The following is a 23,895-nucleotide window of genomic DNA, read 5'->3' as shown; positions in this document are numbered from 1 at the left end:
GGCCGAGGTTGCCTTCCCCTGCCTTACAACATCTAAATGCATCACCACATTTGACAACCTTTTATGATTCTAAGGACAGCCATATGCACATGAGTATCTGAGCATTGATACCAGTCTGAGCTGTTCTTGGGGGGCAGCTAGTGACTGTTAACTAGGAAACAGCAAGCACCTGCACTTGTTAGGAATACTTCTTGCCCTGCAGAGGGATTCCACAACATTCTGAAGAATCTGTGAGACCATTTGTGAACTGTTCCCTTTCCCCATACAAGAGTCGCATGATCCTTTCAGACTGTATCAGCAGAAGCTCAATGCCATCCATATCAGGATAAAACACCACAGGAAGTTTGGAAAGGTCAACAACAGATATAATTAAATAGGTGATCGGCAAACACACAGGCATTTGGTCAGATGACTGACCAACAAATACAGGTGGTATTAGATATGTCTACCCCTGCTAGAATTTCTTAGCACGGACAATAAAGGGCATCAATGACGTTAAGTCATGAATTAAATTTCCAACATGCTGGGAAATCTGTGTGCTAAAACAAGCAGATCTAATGCTTAAAAGTCCTTACATCTGCGGTCTGGTTAACCCTTATTTGGCCTGAGTAATGCCAATATGTTTTACACTTGCTTTAACTATGCAATATATTGCTCCCAAGACTTACTTGAGCACAGCTAAACGGATGTCCTTAGAATTTTTAGCACATAACATTGATACATTTACAAACCAGTAAAGTGTTCACACACCCCTTGCTGTCACATACCTTTCTCTTTTTGGAGTGAGAACAGAGGCCTGGCCATTGGTTGATGCCTGATGGTTGAGGAGCAAGGAGGTCTTGGGGGCTGCCACCGAAGAAACACATGTCGTGGACAGGTCCAACGTGCTGTGGTTATTACAGCCACCATCGTCCGCCGTATGCGAGCTCGTCACTTCTTTCCAGAGCTGCTGCAGCTCCGCTGGAATCATGCCTGAAACAAACAAATTGGATAATTAAATCAATTAACAGCTAATTCAGCCCTCCTCAAACAGTAATTAAATCAAAAGAGTCAGTAAACAAAGACTGAACCGTTTCTCCCCTACAAAGGATAATGAAATGCAACAATTCATTCTTTTCTGCTATGGTATTTGCTTAACTAAAAGGAGATTATTAATCTTAAAAGTAGAGGGGGGGATTGGAAAAGTAGCAAGGAGCCTGTTGTATCTAACCGAGAATTCTCATCAACATACAAATTATCTTTGTTTTAATGAAATTGTTCCCAGGAGTTAAACGACACAAGTATCCTGGTTTGGTGCGTATAATCAGCAAAGCAACAGTATGCCATGACATTATATTCAATACGAGCTTCACAAATTAGCTTTTACCTTTACAATATAAGATTAGCAAGCTTTCAAAGATGAAATCCACTACCTGAATCTAAAGTGACCATATAATGTAATCCCAAAACATAAAAATGACATACAGGCATGGAAAGATTTAAACAAATTAGGCACCGTGGGTTAACATTCTTTCTCAGTTTGTTATTGCTGGGCATGTTCGAGACAAAAACATGTTCCTTCACAAACTAAAATGAACTTTATGTGTCATTCATGCCGGTGTTGTGGTGAGGTAGCTATAAGATTTTCTAAATTTAATTTGAAGGTAGAATTGCATTTCTAAAAATCCTATTCCACCTCCCATTGCCCTCCTGATCAATTTTGTACATTGGATTAGTGACCTCAGAAGCAGACCAAAATATAATCTCAGTGCCCACCCTCCCAGAGCATTGTTTGGATTATTTGAGTCATTTTGAGGCCCCCCTTTCATTTCACGAGCATGCTTCAGGCCCTGGGTAAGTCAACATTAACAAGTGAATTGTCTGTAGCAAGTAGATAATAAATAATATAATAAACATTGAAAATCCTCAACAGCTTTATACTGAGAAAAAGCCATGTGTGCGCCATACCAAAAAGTCTTGAGGAAAGCTTCTATCTTCAGTTATGACTTTAGGACTCAGGAGGTAAATTGTTAAAGGTTCTAAACCGTACTGAGGCCTCGTTTTAACTTTGGAGTAAAATCTTTACATTTTCTGACATTCATCCAGCCAGACAGCAGTCAGATCATATGTGTATCTGACTACCTCCAAAACATTCTGCGAGTCCCATACCACAAGCCCATTTTTGCTCTTCTGGAGTCATTTTTGGATTTGTGATTTTATACAAGTAGTAATTTGACCTAGCCCCCAATCCTTTGATAAGATTATTATTATTCAGGATCTATATAGCATCAACAGTTTGAGCAGCACTGTACACCATAAGGGCAGACAGTAGAGTTAATCCTGGTACACTCTAACCATGGTTGATGGCTGCACAAAAAAAACTGACAGCTCCAGTCGGAGACACTGTACTAACCATGCGAGGTTAGTCCAGGAGCTGTTGTGTTCTGACAGGGGTACGCCCCCCGGGGACACCAGGGACAACCCCCCCACAAGAACATTCTGATCAGGGATCTCTGCCATTGGATGAGAGCGTTTATTGGGAGTCGGTCAGCTACTGGTTTTCCAGCATGCATGTCCGACAGACTGACGTACACACGGGCATGTCCGACATTCTGGCTGTGTTTATGGGGTTTTACAATGAAATACAAGAGGAATCAGAGGGCCCTGCTCATAAGAATCTACGATCTAAAAGGGAAGATCAAAAGATAATACTTGTGGGGGATGAGCTGATCAGTAATAGTTATGTCATTAGGACCAGAGGTAAGCTGCCAAAGGCCCTAAACAGTATGGAAGCCTCAGTTTACCTTTAGGGCACTCATTGACAGTCAGTCATCTGACCTGCTATAGCAGGAAACAATCTCAAGTCTAGAAGAGCCCCCGGACTTCCCCCCTCTCTCCCCAGGCAGCTGCAATCTGCAGGAATAGTCTGTCAGGCCATTTGGGCAATCTGTTCCCATTATCACTTTTCCTGTATAAGATAAACAGCAATGGAAGTTCCTTTTCCTTTCCTTCCCATCTCCATGGCATAAAAATGATGCTTGGTTGATATGTCATCTTTTTTCATCAACTTTTTGATGCTCTAGGACCCCAGGCGGGTTCATATTCCACCAATGACTAGATCCTAAGCTTGTATGCAAGAGACAGCACGCAAGCAGTGAACAGAGCTTATGATACCACATCAAAGTCTACAGCAACCAATCAGAATTCATTTCCGATTGCAGAATTCACAATTCAGGCTATGAGTTACGGCACTTTGCAGTCGCTGTTCTATGCGCTGTTCTACTGAATAAGCCCACCGAAATGTGGCAAAGTGCATCTGTGTGTGTACTGCTGCTCAAACTCAACCCCTTCCCCATCATCAAAAGTCCCATGAAACGCAGAATATTGTGACAAAGTAATATGTAATGAAAGACACATATTTTTACTTGCGTTTTAAATGAAGACAAATAGCTTTGTTATGAAATACATTTTTTATTAATCACGCGGAGACATAAATTATTCATTCATATTGTCTCCTTGAAATGCTTTTCACTTTTTAACAGTCAAATTGATTACACTATGATTATTTCATTAACACACCTATCTCTCTCATTAATTTTGGTTTCTAGTACTGTTCGCTTAATTGATGGATGTGTCTACGCAAGAAATACATAACTTTCTATAAAGCTCACCCAGTTATTACTGTCAGGGCTCAGATCAATGCTAATGAGCAAGAAGGGGAGGGCGGAAATGTAAAACCAGCTTTTGGAAGAGGTATTATCTAATTTTTCCTTTTGTTCTAAGAAATTGGACAGCTGCGGCATCAATAGAAAAAGAAAAGAAAAAAACTAAAAGTAATTACGAAGTTGCCCCTCTAACTGCTATGCTAACCGGTTAAAACTACTATATATTACATCATGCAATTACAGAACATCGGAACCTAGCTTTATCAACAGCTTCTTCAAAACATCGCAGCCATTTATACCTAAATGTTATTGGTTTTTGATTGGTTTCTATGGATACTCTGTTCTGGACTCTTCAGAAAGGAAAAATCCTAAGTAGTTCTTTTTGTTGAGGGGCTGCAGTTGCTTTTTCCATAAATTAATCACTATCTGTGCTGTATTCACATATTTTACTTCACCCAGATTAATAGGACCAGTAGAGCTATAGGTGTTTTTCCTATCTGACTTTGAATATGGGACAGTATGGAAGTAAAGTGAATAATGGGTATGTAAATCCTATAAACTTCCTTTACTTGCTCCCTTTTTGCCTGTTAAATATACTGTAGTGTAAACACCGATTGATCCTCCCAGAAATCTTGTGAGCTGATAACCTCCTGAGATGACGGTTATCAGTTATGACTGTTCTAATGTCTCTCTGTGGACTACGACCCCACCCCAATGTTATGGAGCAGAGGAGAGGGGAGTACTAAAGCATTTAAGCTGGCCTTAGATGGAACGAGACTCAATTGAAAGGACATCAATCCATCTATGAGCAGGCTAACTGTACCCAAGACAATCCATCAATCAACTTGGGTACAACCAGCATGCCAGCATTTTAGCATGTGATTATTGCCAGACAAACCTAGAAAACTTTCATAGGTCAACGTCTGCAGCCACGGATCATTATATTTGATGTGTTTCAGCATGAAGTGTCATGGAAGACATTTGAACATGGTTAAGCTAGCCATAGATGGTGTGATTTTTTTTCCTGCAACCACGGGCTGCAGGAAAGCAAATTCTTTGATTCCAACATCAACACGGCCAGTAATGGGGGGATCTCTCCTACAGAGCTATTGTGTGCTCTAACCAGGCTTTGGAGTGATGGGTGTGTGGGATGAGCTGTCTCTGATGATCCTGCTGGGAGAACACACAGTGATCACTGCTAGCAGCTATAGATGAAAAATGAAAAACCCCACAGGCTGGCTGTACTCACGTTGATCGATTGATCCACTTGGGTACAATCTGCCTGCCCATGCATAGTTCAAATCTCAGTCGGTCCCTGCTGAACCGGCTGAAATTCAAACCATCTATGGCCAGCTTTTGTGTGAGCCTGTCCCAAGTCTGTCCTAATTAACATACCATGGAGAAGCGAAGCCTCTTAACCCTTTGTTCAAATATAGTGTTCAAATCTAGTCAACTGATAATGAAGATCTGCCTGCACAATACAACCAGGGTAATTTATGTCAAACACAGCCGAGCCCTGTTAGGAATAGAGCATCTAAAAGAGGTAATTTTATATATTATATAAGTTATGCTATGTGGATGGGGACATTTAACAAATACAAAGTGTTATTCCAATTTAGGCTACAAAAGCTGATTATTTTTTTTAGTAAATAAAGTGGGGGTGGGATCCTCTATTTAGTTTTTATTTCTGTCTGTCTTCCCGAAGGAAAAAAAAAAATAGAGAAGTCTTTTTATTTACCCTTGTCTCCAAAACCAAAAGTGTCTTCTATGAAGGCAAATGTTCCAGGCGACAGCTGTCTACCATGGAAATTCCACTAACTTTCGGGGACATTTCATCTTATTTCCTGCTACATCTTCAGATATGTAGCGAAGAGAAATCTCACCAGCAGGCAGACAGACAAAAATAAACTGATCCTGGTTTTAATCTTTTCCAATTCTATCCAAAAGTTGGCTACGCATACACCTTAAGAATTTTGTTTTTAAACTAAAACATCTAATGCCCTGTACACATGGTCGGATTTTCCGACGGAAAAGGTCAGATCGGATTATGTTGTCGGAAAGTCAGATATTGTGTGGTCTCTATCGATCGGACTTTTTCAGATGGAAAAAGTTTGAGCGCTGGATCTAAAATTTTCCAACAACAAAATCCGATCAGACTTTTTCTGATCATTTGTAGAGAATTCCTACGGACAAAGTGCCACGCGTGTTCAGATTAAATAGTATGCAACGAACGTCACCACATTCTGAACGACTGGATTTTCCAACAACTTTGTCCGACCGTGTGTATGCAAGGCAAGTTTGGCACAAAATCCGTCCAATGGATTTTGTTGTCGGAATGTCCGACCGTGTGTACAAGGCATTAAGAGTACGGAGTGTGGTAGTAATTTCTAAATGATGTTATATACTGTGTGGAGAGGTTGAGAATAGATTGTTGCAAAATAAATATGGCAAATATATAAATAATTTTACCGAACCTAGGACCATCAGGAAAAAAAACAAAATAAAATAGCAAAGGGTGTTATCTTTTTGTCTTTGTACAAACAGGACTGCATCCATCCTATAACTATTTATTGTATATTCCCAATGCCAGCATTTAATTGTTCTATTTTTTATTTTATTTTTATAAAACTACAATGTATACCTTTAATTGCACGGGAGCTGTAAAGGCTTTCATTAACGTCACCAGAATTTAAATCATAGTCCTTTCAAGGTGCTACATTAAAAATAAAACAGGCAGCTGAGGTTTTATTGATTCAGAACACATCATAAAAAATGCTGGGGTTTTAAATTTAATTTTTTTTTTTTCATTTAGAATACAATGCGCAGATAATCATCTCAACGTGATCAGCCAAACATCTTTACTTCTCTAAACTGTTAAAGATTTTAATTATACCGGCTTCGAAGAGCAATGGTCTAATGAGGCAATAGGCTCTAGAGAACGTAAGTGGCTAAGAACTGTGAAATGAGTCTGATAGAATTTTTTTTTTTTTTTTTTATTCACCGTGGATATTTTGCATATCAAAGAGGAGTAAATTATTGCACGACACACCAGTAACCTTCCCCGCCTTTGAGAGAGCTGCATTAACAAAAACAGTAGGTCCTCACCAAACCACCCCACTCTACTTTCTAATAACGAGGAAAAAAAAAAAATCTTAATATAGTTTTTAGAAATTATTAAATATGGCAGAGGAGAGCAGCATTAATACATTAGGTGATGCAATAATTTTGAAAATGTATCATTTGGCTCTGAAGCCAATTCGTTTCTGTCTCCCGTCTAAACCGCCACATGCATTTAAAAAAAAAAATAAAAAAAAATAAAACGCCAATTATATTTTGATAGATTTGGTACCAAATGAGCATTTAGCTATTAGACATATTCAATTATCACATGTCCTTTAAAATTAAGCCCAGGAGACAAATTAAACAAAGAGGGAAAAAAAAAGGTTAGCACACAACCCTGTGTCCCTTTTTTTTTTTTTTCTCGTGCAGGCCATTATTTCCCGGCACCTTGCAAAGTGACAGTGTAGGATATATTTTTAGCAAACGTACTTGACAGGACTGTCTACACACTAACAATTACCTCAGAAGAGAGCTGACCCTTACTCTCCTGATTCTGCATTAAAACAATAGCGCATCAAATTGTCCCTCTGATGCTAATACGCGGAGTGTTTGGATTAAAACGCGTCAGGCACAGCTAGGCTATTTTGTGCTGGTATTTAAGGAAATGCATCTATTAATTAGCTGAGCACTCCTTTGCAATATGAAATTGTAATGTTCCTTTCGTGCTAGTAATACCTCTCAAGTGTTTCAGGCACAAAGCCCCCTAAAAATTCAGCGGCTAATTAATTAATTCGCAAATTAATGTGTGCAGGCTGTAAATTCAGGCACTCGCTGGATGGTAACCCCCCCTTCCCCCTGCCCTGTGGGAGCTGATGCCAGGGAGATCTCTGAAGCTTCCGGATCATAATTTTAAGAAGCGTTAAGGAAAAAAATAATCTGTTCTTGGTTATCAGATGAGGCACACAGATACTTACACGTCTGTAAGCTATCTGACCTTTTTTTATCTGCTATATTTATGCACTGCTATACATGTTTTGACCATCTTGCATAATAATACCCCTTGTTTCCTATACGCTTACAATGGTAGAATGGCAAAACATTTCCAACTTTCCTCTGGACTTTATGTTCCGATCATGTTCTGCATCTACACTGTCTAATGCCGGTGGACTCGGTCCGGCGGACAATCCGATGGACTTTGCACTTTCAAACGAACGAACTTGGCCACACACGATCACTCCAAAAGTCTGACAGATTCAAATGTGATGACGTAGAATAACGAAGTTCATAGCCAGTAGCCAATAGCTGCCCTAGCGTTGGTTTTAGTCCGTCGGACTAGCACACAGATGACCGGATTTTTCGGCCTGACTCGAGTCCATCGGAAAGATTGGAAGCAAGTTTTATTTCTAGGTCCACCAGACTTTTGGGAAGAAAAAGTCCTGGAGCCCACACACGATCGAATTGTCCGACGGATTCCAGTCCGCTGGACCAAGTCCGTCGAAAAGTCCAGTCGTGTGTACAAGGCATAACTGTCATATGAACGTAGCAACCATGTTCACATTGAATGAAGGCCTCCAGTGTGGACACCTAAAGCACCAGTTTTAGGAGTTTGATATTTGCAGGCAGCATGGAGGAAAGTTGATAAATAATATTTATAAATACTATTTAACATCTATATTCTTGGACAGGTTCTTGAAATGATATTTATGCCCTTGTACAAATTTTTACCTATATAGGTAAGCCTATAATAAGGCTTACCTATAGGTAGTGTAAATATCTCCTAAAACGGGCACTGTGTAGGAGATATCTACTGTATATGCAGCCAGTGACATCACTTGCGCATGCGCTCTGAATGAACGACCGCGCATGCCGTTCCTTCAGAACCCTGTGCCTTAAATGTGACACCATCGCGGCTCCGGCCAGTCACAGAGCTGGAGTCAGCGAACCCAGACCCAAACTGACATCTCGGCGCCGTAAGAGCTTTGTTTTAAGGTAATGTCATAATGTGCATACTAGCACATTATGACATTACCTTGCAGGGTAAGAAAAAAAAAAAAAAAGCATCCAGCCATTTACAATCGCTTTAAGGATCGTCCTATAGCAGATATACTGCTACAGGGCAGCCTCCTGTGAAGAATCACGTATATATATATATATATATATATATATATATATATATATATATATACACACACACACACACACACACATACGTGATTTTGCGCAGGAGGGCTGCCCTGTAGCAGTATATCTGCTATAGAACAATCCTTTATATATATATATATATATATATATATATATATATGTGATTCTGAAGTCCCAACTAGTGGGCGTGCTGCTTCTGCTACTACTCACAGCAAAAGCCAACCTGTGAGTGCCAGGCACTGGATGTCCACCGGCTCCCGCTGATCATCGGGCAGAGACACAAAACTGAGCTCTGCCTATGTAAACAAGGCAGCATTCCATTTTGGACGGGGGGCAGGGGGCTGATGGATTCTGTGTGGCTGCAAAGCAGGGAATAAAATTCATTACTTCCCTTAGCAAGAGCACTTAAACACAGTACACAAAAACACTGGCTAGGCACACAGTTAACCCTCTGATCACTCCTGACGTTTAACCCCTTACCCACCAGTGTCATTAGTACAGCGACAGTGCATATTAGCACGGTTCACGGTATTCGTGTCAATGGTTCCCACAAAGTGTCAGTTAGCGTCCAATCGTTCATCGCAATATCGCAGCCCCACTATAAGTCACTGATCACTGCCAATACTAGTATAAAAAAATATATAAATACAAATTTAGTTTATTTGCCATAGTTTGTAGATGCTATAACTTTTTTACCAAGAATATGTAGCAGAATACATATCGGCCTAAATTTATATAGATTTATAAAAAAAAAATTATTGGTTGTGTTTTATAGCAGAAAGTAAAAAAAATATTTTTTTTTGTTTGTTTTTGTTTTTAAATGACAGTCTTTTTTTTGGTTTATAGGAAAAAAAATAAAAAATAAAAATAAAAAACACACAGAGGTGATCAAATACCACCAAAAGAAAGCTCTATATGTGGGGATAAACAACCCATACATTTTATTTGGGTACAGCGTTGCATGACTGTGTAATTGCCAATTAAAGTAACGCAGTGGCATATAGCAAAAAATGGCCTGGTCCTGAAGGGGGTAAATCTTCCAGAGGTTAAGTGGCCAAAGAGCCACTGGCACAGCTGAATGTTCTATGTGAGATAGTAGCTCTTAAAGGGCTCATTTGATTAAACGCAGAGGTCCCATTAACAATGATGTGTTTGCCTGAACAGGGTTTGTGCCACAGGAAGGAGCACTGATTGTTTAAACAGAATTGCTATCTCTGTACTCATTAGCTGTTGGCTGTTTTTGTTGTGTATTTTTCTCGTCAAAAAGTTCAGTTCACATACATAAACACTGCAAAGGTGCATGCCTTTGTTCCTCTGGGGTCATTTTTACATCCAATGGGGTGTTATTTCATCTCCACCTGGAATGGCAATATTTTCTGGTACCTGATAGACCTGACCTGATAGATCCTCAAATTCGTAAGCTCTGTGTAAGCAATCCACTTAATCTGAATTGATATAAGATTGTAAAACATGCATTAAATATGTGTCTTAACCCAGATAAAACTGCATACAGTAATGCACATTATAGATGCATACTATTGCAAGTTCACGGCTGTAAACCGGTCCTAACCTGAGCCGGAAGCCTCTGATTGGAGAGGCCACTGCCTGAACCCTGGCCGTTGACTAGTTTAGCAGAAATGGCACAGCTACGACCTGTATAAAGTTACTACTCGCAGCCAAGTACTGATAGAAATTACCCAGTCGCTTTACAAGACATTTCTACAGACATTTCATGTTGGGCACAATAAGTAAATAAGTATCTAAAACAAATGCTTTTTTTTAAAAAAAACCTGAAGGGAAAGCAATTCATACTTGCGCTCCATTCAACTCGGTTGCGCTGAAAGGATATCTTGCTGGAAAATATTCTGTGTCTGACAATTCCTAGAGTGTTGGATGCCTGTCCCCCCCCGCTGCGCTCTGTGGTTCCTTCCACCAGTCCCTACAGCACATAATAGTGATGAAAGCGCTGGTGGAAAGATCCCCGGAGCACAGTAGGGGACTCGGCATTCGATATACTAAAAGTATAGCAAATGCTGCCACCCCCCTCTGTGCTATGTGGTTCCTTCCATCAGTGCCTATGTCATTACAGCACACAGTAGTGATGTAGAGGCTGGCAGAAGCAATCAGAAAGGCCAATAAGGTACTCGGCATTCAACACACTGGAAGTGTAGCAGATGCCGACGACCCCCTCTGCATGATGCAATTCCCCCCCGGCCAGTCGACCCTATGTCCCTACAGCACATAGAAGTGATGTGGCTGCTGGCAGGAGGAATCACAGAGGCAAGTGGGGGACTCAGAATTTGACACATATGGAAGTGTAGGAGATGCTGTCATCCCCCGCTGCACTCTGGTTCTTTCCGTCGGTTCCTATGTAACAAGAGCATATAGTAGTAATGTAGGGACCGGTGGAAGGAATCACAGAGGCCAGAAGAAGACTCAGCATTTGACACATATAGAAGTGTAGCAAATGCTGTCATCCCCCGCTGCACTCTGTGGTTCTTTCCGTTGGTTCCTATGTAACAAGAGCACATAGTAGTGATGTAGGGACCGGTGGAAGGAATCACAGAGGCCAGAAGAAGACTCAGCATTTGACACATATGGAAGTGTAGCAGATGCTATAGAGATTTCAGCATGAATCTCCCTTCATTGCAGAGGCGTTCGGCCACTGCTTGCTTTGCAGGGGGCTCTTCTATAGAGCTGTTTTTTTAAAATTAATAGCGTCACTTTAACAAGCTTGTACAGTCATAAAGGAACAAGAAAAGTAACAATTATTATTTATATATATTCCATATGACCAATTAAACATTAAACACATCTTCATGTCCCCCTTCCCTTCCTAGAACTCTAAAACTCAGATCTCGGAAGGGAAGAAAGAGGTATTTGAACCCTGGTAATGTTATTTTAAAATGTGGTCTGTATAAATGTGAAAATTTAATAAAGATTAATAATTAAAAAAAAAAAAAAAAAAAAAAAACATTAAACACATTGCCATATGAAGGTGACGCTTGGTTTAGCAATGCAACTTCCTGTATCACCTCTCTACATCTCCAGCCTCCTGATTGGACAGCAAATGAGTAATGTCACCTCTGCCCACTGAGCAGGCAAATGATCCAGGCACCAAGGCAGCGGGAGGAGGAAGCAGCAGTATGTTACCGTTTGTGTGGTGATGCAGCGGTGTAGAAATCACAAGCGTTTGGATAAAAATATAAATCCTTAGTGGGTAGCTTTTCTGCTTTTCAGCACTGGGGTCCTGGGTTTGAAACCCAACCAGGACACTATCTAAATGGAATATGAATGTTCTCCCTGTGCTTGTGGTGGTTTCCTCCCAGACTCCAAAAATGTGCTAGTAGGTTAAATGACTTGTCAAACTTGGCCCTAGTATGAGCGTGTATGCTTACGAGATTGAGACCTAATATTGTAAGCTCCTTGGGGGCAGGGATTGAGGTGAATGCACACATTGTAAATGAATGTATAAATTGTTGGTGCTATATATTTATATAGCAGCAACAATTTATACATTAATTTGCAGGTATTTATTTACCTGTAATAAATCCTTTTGCAGGCCAAGGCAGTAAACATATTTGAATTTGAAATGTGTATTTACGGGTTTGTCTGGAGTTCCACCTTAAATCCCCATGCTTATACAATGCAAGTAAAATCAGACTGAAGACATGTTATTGCGAAGGGCAAAGCAAACAGGGACTCCAATGTAAAAAGCATCATAATTCAATAACTAGATAAGACATTCATGTAGTGTGCATGCCAATACTAATCGGTATCACAGCAAACACAACAGGAAAGAAAAAGCATTAACGCATTTGATGGATCCGTAAAAAAAAAATGTTAATCATGGTAGAGAATTTGCAAGCAGTGAGTTTGTCTCTCTTCTCTCCTTTGACAGCTGATACATGAATGGTCTAGGCAGACAATTTTTTGACATTTTATTAAATATTAGTCGCTGGTTTCCCTTGCTCGCTGCTTCTCCAGGACAGTCCCGATCTCTTCATTATAAAGGAAAATGCAGCCTTTGGTTTTAAAAAATGTATGTTATGGGGACAGATGACAGATTACCGCTCCTGAAACTCAATTTCACAAACCTAAGGATCGCTACTTGGCTAGACAAACACAGCCAACCTCCCTTTGTCCTTGTATGTCGCAGACCCAGGTGACCATGTTCAAACAAGCAGAAAGTTGATTTAAAGCTGGTAATGACATCAGTTTCAAATGATTCTCACTGGTCACAGACGGTGTGACTATCCAGGATCGCTGACCCTAATTTGTCAAGAAGCTAACAATCAAATTGTGCTAATGGCTCACAGGAGGACAGAAATATTGTCCTGTACATTAACACTTGCTTCTTCCGCACAAGACATAAATATGCAATCAAATTGTATTCCTGCAGTAGCAGTCAACACCATAAAATGTTATGGTTAGATATGGGCACCAAATGTTGTTTGGTCACTCAGGTATAATATAAACAAATTATAATTTTTTTTTAATTAAACAAACATTGGTCTTGTCTTGGAATGCATGTTCATGTAACAGGCAGGCACACTGTATACACCTCCACAGCTAGCCTTTCTTTAAGGCCGGCTATAGATGGAGCAAATTTCTTTCCTGCAAACACAGGTTGCACAAAAGAAAATCTCTCAAATTCCCCATTAACACAGTCAGTGTTGATGGAGGAATCCCTCCTGCAGAGCCTGGCAGGGGAAGCCATCCCCACCAGGAAAAGACAGTGATCATTGCTAGCAGCTATAACAGCCACTAGCAATAATCGCATGCAAAATACGACAGGCCGGTTGTAGTCTGCCCATACATGGTTCGAATCTTGCCCAGTTGCTGCTGAACCGGCCAAGATTCGTAACTTCTATGGCTGGCCTAAGGTTAAACAAGATCAACTGTCCAAAAAAATTCTGAATAATCATTTGGGCACGTATATTAAAAACATAAGTTTTATGGAATCAGGTGACAGTAAGGCCTACTTTAAAATTATATGTTGGAGGGTGGTAAAAACAGGCTCGTTAGAGGGCCCTTTAAGTGAACTTTAATGCCTAGGAGGCGGCATGGCTTCTCTATCATGTGAATGCCATGACTGAGAGCTGTTGGTGACGACAGCTTGGTCGGTACCCTGGAAGCATACTCTCAGCAAACAACCTGAGCCACCTTGGATGCATATGTGCAGCAGTTGGGGGTCAAAGCCAACTTTTCTTGCCTCCCCATAGAGTTTACAGGTTGGTTTGTAAACTTATTGTGACTGTCACGGTGATCATGTGATTGGGAATAACACTGACATGAACACAGCATAGAATCCAATGAGCTTCTAACCCCAGCTTGTTCAATTAAGCTTTGGTAATAAAACATGGAAACTCATTGGTTTCTATGCAAAAGTGAGCCTGATTTTGCACTTTTCAGCTTTAGTAAATAAACCCCATTGTGTACTTAAAAGTGGGGTATGCCTGTATGATAGCCAATCGGCTTCTAATTTCATCTTGCCCAATTAAGCTTTTGCTCATGCACACAGGTTTTAAAAATGCCAGCACTACAGCAGTGCTTTAGCCGCGTTTTTCCGCGTTAGCGTTTTTGGGAGTTTTTTTTATTGAAAACACTCTCTATACTGCCTAAAAACATCAAACATGGCTTGATGCATTAAGATGCATTTTTTGTCATTTTCTTGTTTTTACAGCTCGTTTTTACTGCTCCTGGAAGCACAGGCTGGCTGTTTCTTTTTTACGTCTACTAAACGCTTATACCTCCAAACGCCTCTGACAGTTTATGTGTGCATGGACACATAAGCTAACATGGAGGGGCAGTTCGAGGCAGTAAAAAAAAACCCTTAAATGGCCCTAACAGAAGCTGTAAAAACATCCTGTGTGCATGAGCCCTAAAACCTGGAAGCTGATTGGTGTCTATGCACGCTCCTTGTTATATAATAGGAAGTAAATTAATGTTTTCGCTGCACAGAAAGCTGTGCCTGATAATATTAAAGTATATCCAAACCTAAAAACAAACGTAATATCTGGCAGCTTACCAGTCTATAGATGCAGTGCCTGCACTAGTTTTTTTTTTTTCCACAGGCATTTTTTTATTTATTTTCACCTGCTGAACCTGCCAACAACACACCTCCTGTCCTATGGTAATAACATCCACTCACTGCATTGTATTTATCGGTCTCAATTAAGGAGTCGCTTTGTTGTCCAAGGCTGCTCTCCTGATTTGGACTACAAACACCTCCATTACATAGATAGCTGGGAACACAGATAACATTGTTTGAAATTTCAGTTCAGTAAATATGAAGCTACAAGGACACTAGTTTTATATCATAATCAACAGGAATTTCTGTATTTAAAGAAATAGTATGCAGAACAAAAATGCAACAACTACATCTAAAGATAAGCTAGTAAGCTGCAATATATCACATTCTGTTTATATATACTTGAATCTACAGATCATGGTCACGTATGGATTAATAGTAGCATGTAGTAAAGTGACCAATCAAAACACAACTTTTATTTTCTTGGCAGCTCCAAGATGAAAAGTGGGGTCTCACTGGAAGCCCACGGTAACAAGTTTTCATACACTGTTCTCAGCAGAACCCAGTATGAAATAGAGTGTGGCAACCCAAGCTGTTCAGTTGAAGCCTCTGGCAAACTATGCTGCTGGAAATTGTACTCCCTCAGCAGCTGGAGATCTGCAAGAGGACAAAGGGCTAATACATCCCAAGATAAAGACCTGTACACATGGGCCAAATGCTGGGAGACATCGGGCAGTTAAAATAAAAACAGCCAACATTCGGCCCATGTGTATGTCAGGCGGTCCGGCAGAAGCCGGCTAATTGGCAGGCTTCTGTCAGAAGTGCATGATGGAAAACCAGCGGCCGACCGGTTCCCAGAGTGTTCTGGTGGGGAAGTCGTCCCCCTGCCAGAACACAACAGCTCAGCAGGGAAGATCATCGTACTAACATCGTGAGTCATTCATTTAAAAAAAAAGCCTACTATTCCTCATTTCACTGCTCTTCTCACCGATCACATGATCGGCTGGCTCTCCTCCTCTCCGAGTGACGTCAGCAGGGGAATCTCAGCCCAGCCTGCTGCATTTGTCAGATGGGAAGAGGAGAAAGCCAGCCGATCATGTGATCGCCGAGAAGGGCTGTGAATTGAGGTATAGCAGGCTTCTTTTTTTTATAAATCACTCACACAGGGGCACACAGGATTAGAACACAGAGGGGATGTTTGGCTGTACTTCTCCTATGCATCACAGAAGTGCAATTCCTTCTGCACCCCTGTAACCCATTAGCAGCCAACAGCGGGCTAAAACCCGCCATCGGCTGATGTCACAATCCCAGTCCAGGCTCTGAAAAGATCCCAACCATATGGTCAGGATCTGCCCAGAAATCTGGACCGGCAGCTGGCTCAGCCGCTGAATTAGCAGCTTATAGCCCGAGCTTGCCAGCTCTCCAATGACAATTGGAGGGGCAGAGCAGCGAGGCGGTGCAGTCTCCACCTCTCTGCTCACTGAAGACTGAGAGCTTAGTGATCAGTGGTGTTTGATTGCTCAGTTCTCGGTCTTAGAGGTGGCAGGGGACAGCTGCAGACATCTAGGTAAGTATGATCAATAAAAACAGGCCGACATTCGGCCCGTTTTTTATGTCAGCCGGTCTGACAGAAGTCGTCTGGTTGGCTGGCTTCTGTCAGACGAGCATGCTGGAAAACCAGCAGCTGACTGCCTTGATCAGTGCTCTCAGCAGAACACATCAGCTTAGTGGGGAAGATCACTGTACTAACATCAGGCTGTTAGTACAGAGGCTCTGACCAGGGCTGCTGTTTTTTTTTTTTTTTTTAACCTGCTGGGTTGAACGAAAATAAAATTGTTAATTTGTACCAGGCTTAACAAAGGGTAAAAAAATTTGAAACACCCTCCATTGTATGTTAAGGTATAGCTCAGTCTAGGGACAAAAACAAAGATACTGTCCAGAAATTCTTAAGCTAGTCATAGATGGTTCGAGCCATCTATGAGCAGGCTGATTGTACCCAAGTCAATCCACTGAATGACTTGGATATAAACAGCATGTCAGTTTTCTATCACTTTATTATTGTCAGTGGTTATAGACACTAGCAATATTCATAGTATGCTCCTGGCAGGAGCAGCTCCCTGTGCCCACTGATGCTGGCAGAACACAATAGCTCAGTGGATGGGAATCCCCCATCAGCACAGTGTTTCCCAATTTTTTTTAGCAGGTTGCAGGAAAGAAAATTGCATAATCCACGGGCTGCCTTAGAATCACCCATGAGAGAGTCTCCTTAGAAACATCTAAAAAGGTGCAAAATATTTTTTTTCTTTTAGGTATGCTGTTTCAATGGGAATACATAACAAACATAGTGGGGTTTTCTCAAATTCAACTGCAAAAGTGGGAATTCGCTATAAGGACCAGCCTGCACAAAACAAATACTTAATTTTTGGTAGATACTGGAGAATGAATCCACCTACCAGAATCTCTTGCAGATTCCACTGCTAAGGTCTACTATACACATTCTGCAGCCACCACCTTGCTGGATGTTTCATTATTTTTTTCTGATCTTGGAGAATTAGTGTGTGAATGCTGAAGATGGTCTGGAACATCTAGATCTTTAAGGTGGGCAGGAACAGCGTTAAAAGAACAATGGCAGAGTGATTACGTTGCTGGAGTCTTCAAGACATATTGAAAGGCAGTGGGTCACCCACCCACCAGGCTCGATTCATAACTGAAACATCACCTTTAAGGTAGGCTACCCCAATTACTGAACACAACATTGCAAATGTAAACCATGTAACATCTAGACATTTATTCGATATTGTCCCACATAGGCATGAGCACTACAGCTGAGCAAGAGAGAAAGTGGAAATGATCATGACTATCCTGCAGAAGTAGAACATGATTGCACCTTGGATGCGGACACTGTGTTATTTCCCATAACCCCGAGCTGTAGGGAAAAGGGAGCGGGTACTGTTTTGTACTGGCTATTTTTGTTCGGACTCCCTACTTGACTGCAAGCAGCCAGCCCTAAGCTGTGGTTTTATATTTTTTTTAAAACAACATTGCCCTAAAAGTGCTGGAAACTGTTTTAAATACGGTGATCCATGATCTAGTTTTAAAACCTTGTCTCAAAATAATAACCATTAAAGGCTATATAGTAAGGAATTAGATGCAATCTATTTTATGTATGGATATGCACAGCATAATTCCTTACCTTGCAATACAAATACCCTTACAAGCTCATTCATCTATAGACGCATTATAGTAGAAAGCAAATCAATAAATGTATTTACAACTAAATTACCCACTACAGTGACACACTGCTTATTACCTTTCAAGCAGCTGTAATTTGTGACGCATCAGAGGCCCCAAATACTCTCACTGTTGCAACTGACTTCTAATGACCATCGCGGACTAGAAACTGTTCTGTAATCTAGGTTATAGCTCTGCCTCAGCTTTTAACGTAAATAACTTCTCCACTGCGTTTATTGTGCAAACAAGGTTGCCACCATTTTGTCATTTGGCTTAAAATATATTTAGCCAATCAATCCATTTAGAAAGTCCTGGCATCGCTCTGAAGGGATGGGGTCTGTATGCCCTAATGATAATTCTCTTGAGTGATATAGTAATTATCATCATTTGTGTAACAGTAGGGATAACCAGGTGCCACAGGAACTGTATTCTTTTAATTGCCACAGTGACCCATCTCAGCGGGGCTGCAGGGAAGGATGAAATGTGCTGCAGTAATTGTTAATGTGGATCTATTCTCCAAAAGTAAAGCTTTGCATTCCTTTAAGGAATATCTAGAAAGTTAATTGTAGCTAAGTAGTACCCTGAAAAATCTACCCTTTGGCTGCAATTTCTCCTGAGGAGCTGGTGTGTGCTATGTGAAATGTGACTGTGCCTAAATACTACTGTGCCTGGAGCCTGCCTTATCTCAAGTTTGAGATCAACTAAGTCATATCCCATCCACCCCTGCCTCTGGTGACTGCTATTCTCACAATATGTGAACTGAGAGTTTGTGATATTACTCCTTCATTGTTCTTCTGAGGGTTTGCTGGAGAGAAAGCTGTACCAGGGGGAGCTGTAGTGCAAGGATCCCCCTGCTCTTGCCTTGGTCATTCTGTGAATTTATGCTTTCTTCACCTGTCCTGCTGCTTCTTGATCATTACGCCAACAGGCAACAGTTCATCAGATAACCAACAATCAAGACTTAGGATCAGCTGCAGGGAGGCTGCAGGCAACACCAGTGACCTAGCCCTTGATTTAATTTATTTTTTTGTGGCCAGAGTTTTTATAGTATAAGTCCTCTTTAAGTGAGGGTATATGTTAATGCCACAGGGACAGTCAGTATTACAGCTACTACCTTCATCATGAATTAGTAGTGTGATGTTGTCACGTATCCAAATAATTGTGCCACCACAATTATTACCATTAGTGCAAAAGCGTGCGTCCACGTGCCATAGTAGCTACACTTATGTGTGCCATTACTGCTAGAGCAAAGATGTGCCATATGAAGTTACAGGGGAGATATAAATATAGAATTAGGAACACATGATTGAAATCCATTCTTGATAATGATATACCTTCATATATAACTGAAATCTTCCACAGACACTGGATTATTGCAATGGCTGTGGACCCCTTCACATCATAGCATGCGTCTTGTTCTTGGTGAAAAAAATCCATTGACTACACTGGAATTTCCAAGCTGATCATTCATGTGCCATCAAGGGTGGTTTTGGCTCAGTGCATAAACATTCACAGTGGGGTAGTACAATTGTAAGTTTTCATGCCCGCATTGTTAAAAAAATATATATACATGTATCCCAATGGTAATTTCATGAATGCGTATCTCTTACCATATCGCTGGACTAACAGTTCATTTTACTGCTTACAATACGCATCACATCACTACTTTGCTTCAACTTATATCTTACAGAACACAATGGCTGAAACAAGAAAATCAAGGAGCTGTGTTTGTACAAACCTTGGGCGAGAGATTGCAGTGGAAGGGCGGGCTGCCCCGGCTGGATTGAAAGGAGACCTTGACGTTGCAGTGACAGAAGGTGCTGCTGTTGCAGCTGCTGCATTTGTAGGAGCTGTTGCTGAAAAGCCAACTGCTGCGTAGCCACTTGCTGCTGCTGTTGCTGCTGCTGCTGCTGCTGTAATGAAAGGAAGCAAAGAATTAAACATGTGAAAGGTCCGCATTCTGCATGCTGCTGAAGAGATCCTCCGATCAACGGGGGACCTACAACTGAAAGTGTTTCTGTTTATGTAGGTTTGGTATTCTGTAGAGTAAAGACTTGTCTAAGCTCGATTATTTTATGCCTCTTGGCTAGGAGTAGAAAACCTTTGGCACCCCTGCTGTCATTGAATTAAAGCTCCCCTCATAGGCAACTACAGGTTATGGACCAGTCAATTTGAAGAGATGATTGTGGAAACTGTAGTTCATAACAGTTGGTGTGCAACAAGCTGATGAAAACATTGTTCTTACAAAGTTGGCATGAAAAGAAATAAACAGTCCATACAGGATTCCCCAGTAAGACAGAACACAGAGAAATGGTTATGTGCAAAAAGTACAGTATCATAGACCAGCTGATCAGAACTTTCAGATTCAGAATCAAATAGATTTGTGCCTGGACACCTAGGGGTTGATTTACTAAAGGCACTCTGCAAGCGGAGTTGCTCCAGAGCTTAGTGAATGAGCAAGAATACCCAATCACGTGCAAGGAAAAGTAAAAAAACTGCATTTATGCATGCACATGATTGGATGATGGAAGTCAGCAGAGCTTCTGCTCATTTACTAAGCTCTGGAGCAATTGCTCATGCATAGTACAACTGCAAAATGCACAATCTATTTGCCATTAGTAAATCAACCCCTATGGGTTACTGTACTTTGCATTCAAATTTTTGCCCCCCTTCCTTTTGTGAACAAGTCTTAGCCCTTGTACACATGGTCGGACATTCCAACAACCAAGTCCGTCGGATTTTGTCCGACGGATTTTGTCCGAAACTGTTGCATACACACGGTCGGGCAAAGTTGTTGGAAAATCCGATCGTTCAGAACGTGATGACGTTATTTCGTTACGACGGGACTACGTTCAGGCTAGTAGCCAATAGCTTTGATGTAGGAATTTGATCTGAGCATGCGTGGAATTCCGATCGGAATTCTCTACACATGATCGGAGTATATCTGATCGGAGCATTTTGTCTGAAAATTTTACCAACAAGTTGGAAAACTTGGTCCGTCGGATACTCCGACCGAGAGACAGTCCGATGGAGACCACACACACAGTAGAATATCCGACAAAATGGTCCGATCGGACACATTCAGTCGGAGTCTCCGACCGTGTGTACAAGGGCTAAGAGGGATGACCTATTAAACATTTTTTGAGTAAACAGTGCTCACAATCGTATATATATATATATATATATATATATATATATATATATATATATATATATATACATATATACATACACACATACATATACACACACACACACACACACACACACACAAATATTAGAGGCATACCCCGCTATTAAGTACACAATGGGGTTTATTTACTAAAGCTGGAAAGTGCAAAATCAGGCTCACTTCTGCATAGAAACCAGTGAGCTTCCAGGTTTTATTACCAAAACTTAATTAAACAAGGGGGTTAGAAGCTCATTGGTTTCTATGCAGAAGTGAGCCTGATTTTGCACTTTCCAGCTTCAGTAAATAAACCCATTGTGTACTTAAAAGGTATGCCTGTATATACACGTCTATTACAACATCAATCCATGATTATCTGTAGTGACAATGGGTTTCCTTTGGGCATCCATTAATATTTACTTAAAAAATACAATATAGACTATATAAATCTCTGCCTTTTTGTATTTGTAATCTATTTAAAGTAACTTTTAAAAGGTACCCAAAGGGTGTCAAAGTTGCCCCAGCTGATCTTGCTACCTGTGCTAGGTCACTTCCATTTTAAACATAGCGCTCCACTTAAGCAGGTGTGCATTTCTGACACCAATAGCGCCAAGAATGACATACAAGAAACCATTTTTTTTGTCAAGCTGCCTTTATAAGTCAATAGAAATATATAACTTGTATAACTCTTGACCAAAAATTGGCCTCTTGACCAAATTTAGTAATGAACTGAAAGATGTACTTATTTTGTTGTCAATCCTGTCTATTTGGTCAAGATTGGGTAATGAACTCATCTTAGGTTTAGATCCAGTTTAGGAACCAGAGAATCTCATGATCAATTTAAAACAGTGGATAGACTGTGACTGAAGAAGGATCTCTGACATGTATATGCAATCAAAGTCAATGGCCACCCAAAGTCCCAAAGTGCCAAACAACTGCAGAACAAGACCCTACTGTATTCTAAGGAACCATTTAGGTTGTATCAGAGGTTATTCATGAACATGCAAACTTTGACTCTTCAGAAAATGGAAAACTACCATTTCAAAATAAAGTGGGATAGCTTAATATTCTAAAATAAAGAAACAGCAGAGCTAACCTAGGACAAGGAGAATGAATGATTACTGAGTTAAAAAAAAGCTTTAAGGTACACACTGTATAAATATTAACAACCCAGGTAAAGTACTGGTAAACTGTTATTTTTTTGCCCGAGATGTGCCCCCCCCCCACCCAAATATCCTAAAACTACGACTTCATCCTACAAAATAATAAAATAAAGTCCTATAACCAGTTACTTTGAAACCATTAATTATATTCATTGTAGGAGACGGAGCTGCCTGTCTCCGCTGGGATTCGAACCGTGAACCTTGGAGGTGTTAAGCAAGCATGCTGCTTTTCTCTGCGCACCGCCCGAGATGCTTTTAAGTACTCTGTTTATCACTTCTGACATAAATAAATGAGAAAAAAATCAGACCTTTGAAGAAGAAAAACTTCATCTAATATTGTTAATTAGCCATGACAAACGATGAAATAACATTGTAAATCTTTCATAGAAACAGCGACTCGATTTTAATTACACACATTCATAATTTAGCAAACAACATCTTACTTCAACAGGAGAGCTTAATACGTCCTCTACTCCAGGCTCTAGACTGATGTACTGGGCGGTTAGGAGATGGAGCTTTTTTTTTCCTTCTCCTTACCGTTTTCCTATAACCTCCCTACGTTTCGTTCTCCTTTGTTCTTCATGGACACAGAGAAGGTATTTGACGTGATAAGTATCTCTCTAAGTTATTTATCGCACAATGGGAGGATGAGAAAAAAACTTTTGTTGTCTGTAACATCAACACATTGCACCAGTGTCTGGCTTTTCATTGTACAATCCCAAAGAGAAAAAAAAAAAAAAATGAAAGAAAAAAAAAAAACACCATAATAATACTATAGTTTTGCTCAGTAATTATTTGAGAGATAGAGAGATAACATGGTGCAGTTGTACAATAAATAGAAGGAAATTATCTAATATCCTCAATCTGCTGGGAATAATATCAAGGTGGAGATCTTATACACACTCCAAGCATATCTGCTCTAGAAAACAGATTAACTGTTTAGATGACAATCTCGGCATTTAAAGTGGAACTAAACCTGATTAAACAAAAGCAAGAATAAAAAAAAACTCTGATTAAACGTTCTAAGAGGATCTTGTTTAAGTTTTTTTTTTCTTTGGATGGCAAAATGATTCTACTAATTGAGAAAGCCAATAAATGCTGCTAGACTTGTGTACTTGTGTGGAAATTCATTTTAAATCCCCAAATAGTTGTTTGGCAGCTATACATCACTTTTTATTTGTGCTTTATGTATGCTTAATTAAATAAAAAAGCTAAAGTGTTTAGGTGCCGTTTCATTATTTTACTCTAGTTTTATCCAACTCTAACTTCAGACCTTTCAACGTTCTGAACCTATTCAGATCTCTGCAATACATGCCCATTACTCTATTTTTTATTCCTTTAAAACACAGTGGCTTTTTTGTTAGCAATTCTGTATTGCAGCACTGAGGTCCTTGGTTTGAATCTTGGTTAGAACAATATTGGCGTTTGCATTTTCCCCTGTGCTTGCATGGG

At 40.4% G+C, this 23,895-nt stretch overlaps 1 protein-coding gene across 19 annotated transcripts in view; it reads right to left on the bottom strand.

Annotated features, from left to right (window-relative positions):
- Positions 1-23,895, bottom strand: part of FOXP1 (forkhead box P1) — a 1,079,246-nt gene that overhangs the window by 97,810 nt on the left and 957,541 nt on the right. For 17 of the 19 annotated variants that reach the window (XM_077451838.1, XM_077451836.1, XM_077451844.1 and 14 more), the window contains 2 exons: positions 19,850-20,024; positions 768-972 (listed from right to left, as the gene is read on the bottom strand). In XM_077451838.1, the coding sequence (XP_077307964.1) occupies positions 768-972; positions 19,850-20,024 (380 nt within the window). The remainder of the gene's footprint in view (positions 1-767; positions 973-19,849; positions 20,025-23,895) is intronic. The other 2 variants (XM_077451849.1, XM_077451850.1) reach the window with 1 other exon arrangement.

This window comes from Lithobates pipiens, unplaced genomic scaffold (assembly GCF_037356315.1).
Source record: "Lithobates pipiens isolate NorthernLeopardFrog02 unplaced genomic scaffold, aLitPip1_a1.2 Scaffold_23, whole genome shotgun sequence".
Lineage (NCBI taxonomy): Eukaryota > Metazoa > Chordata > Amphibia > Anura > Ranidae > Lithobates > Lithobates pipiens.
The sequence above is the reverse complement of the archived record's forward strand: the minus strand, read 5'-3'. Positions and strand labels throughout refer to the sequence as shown.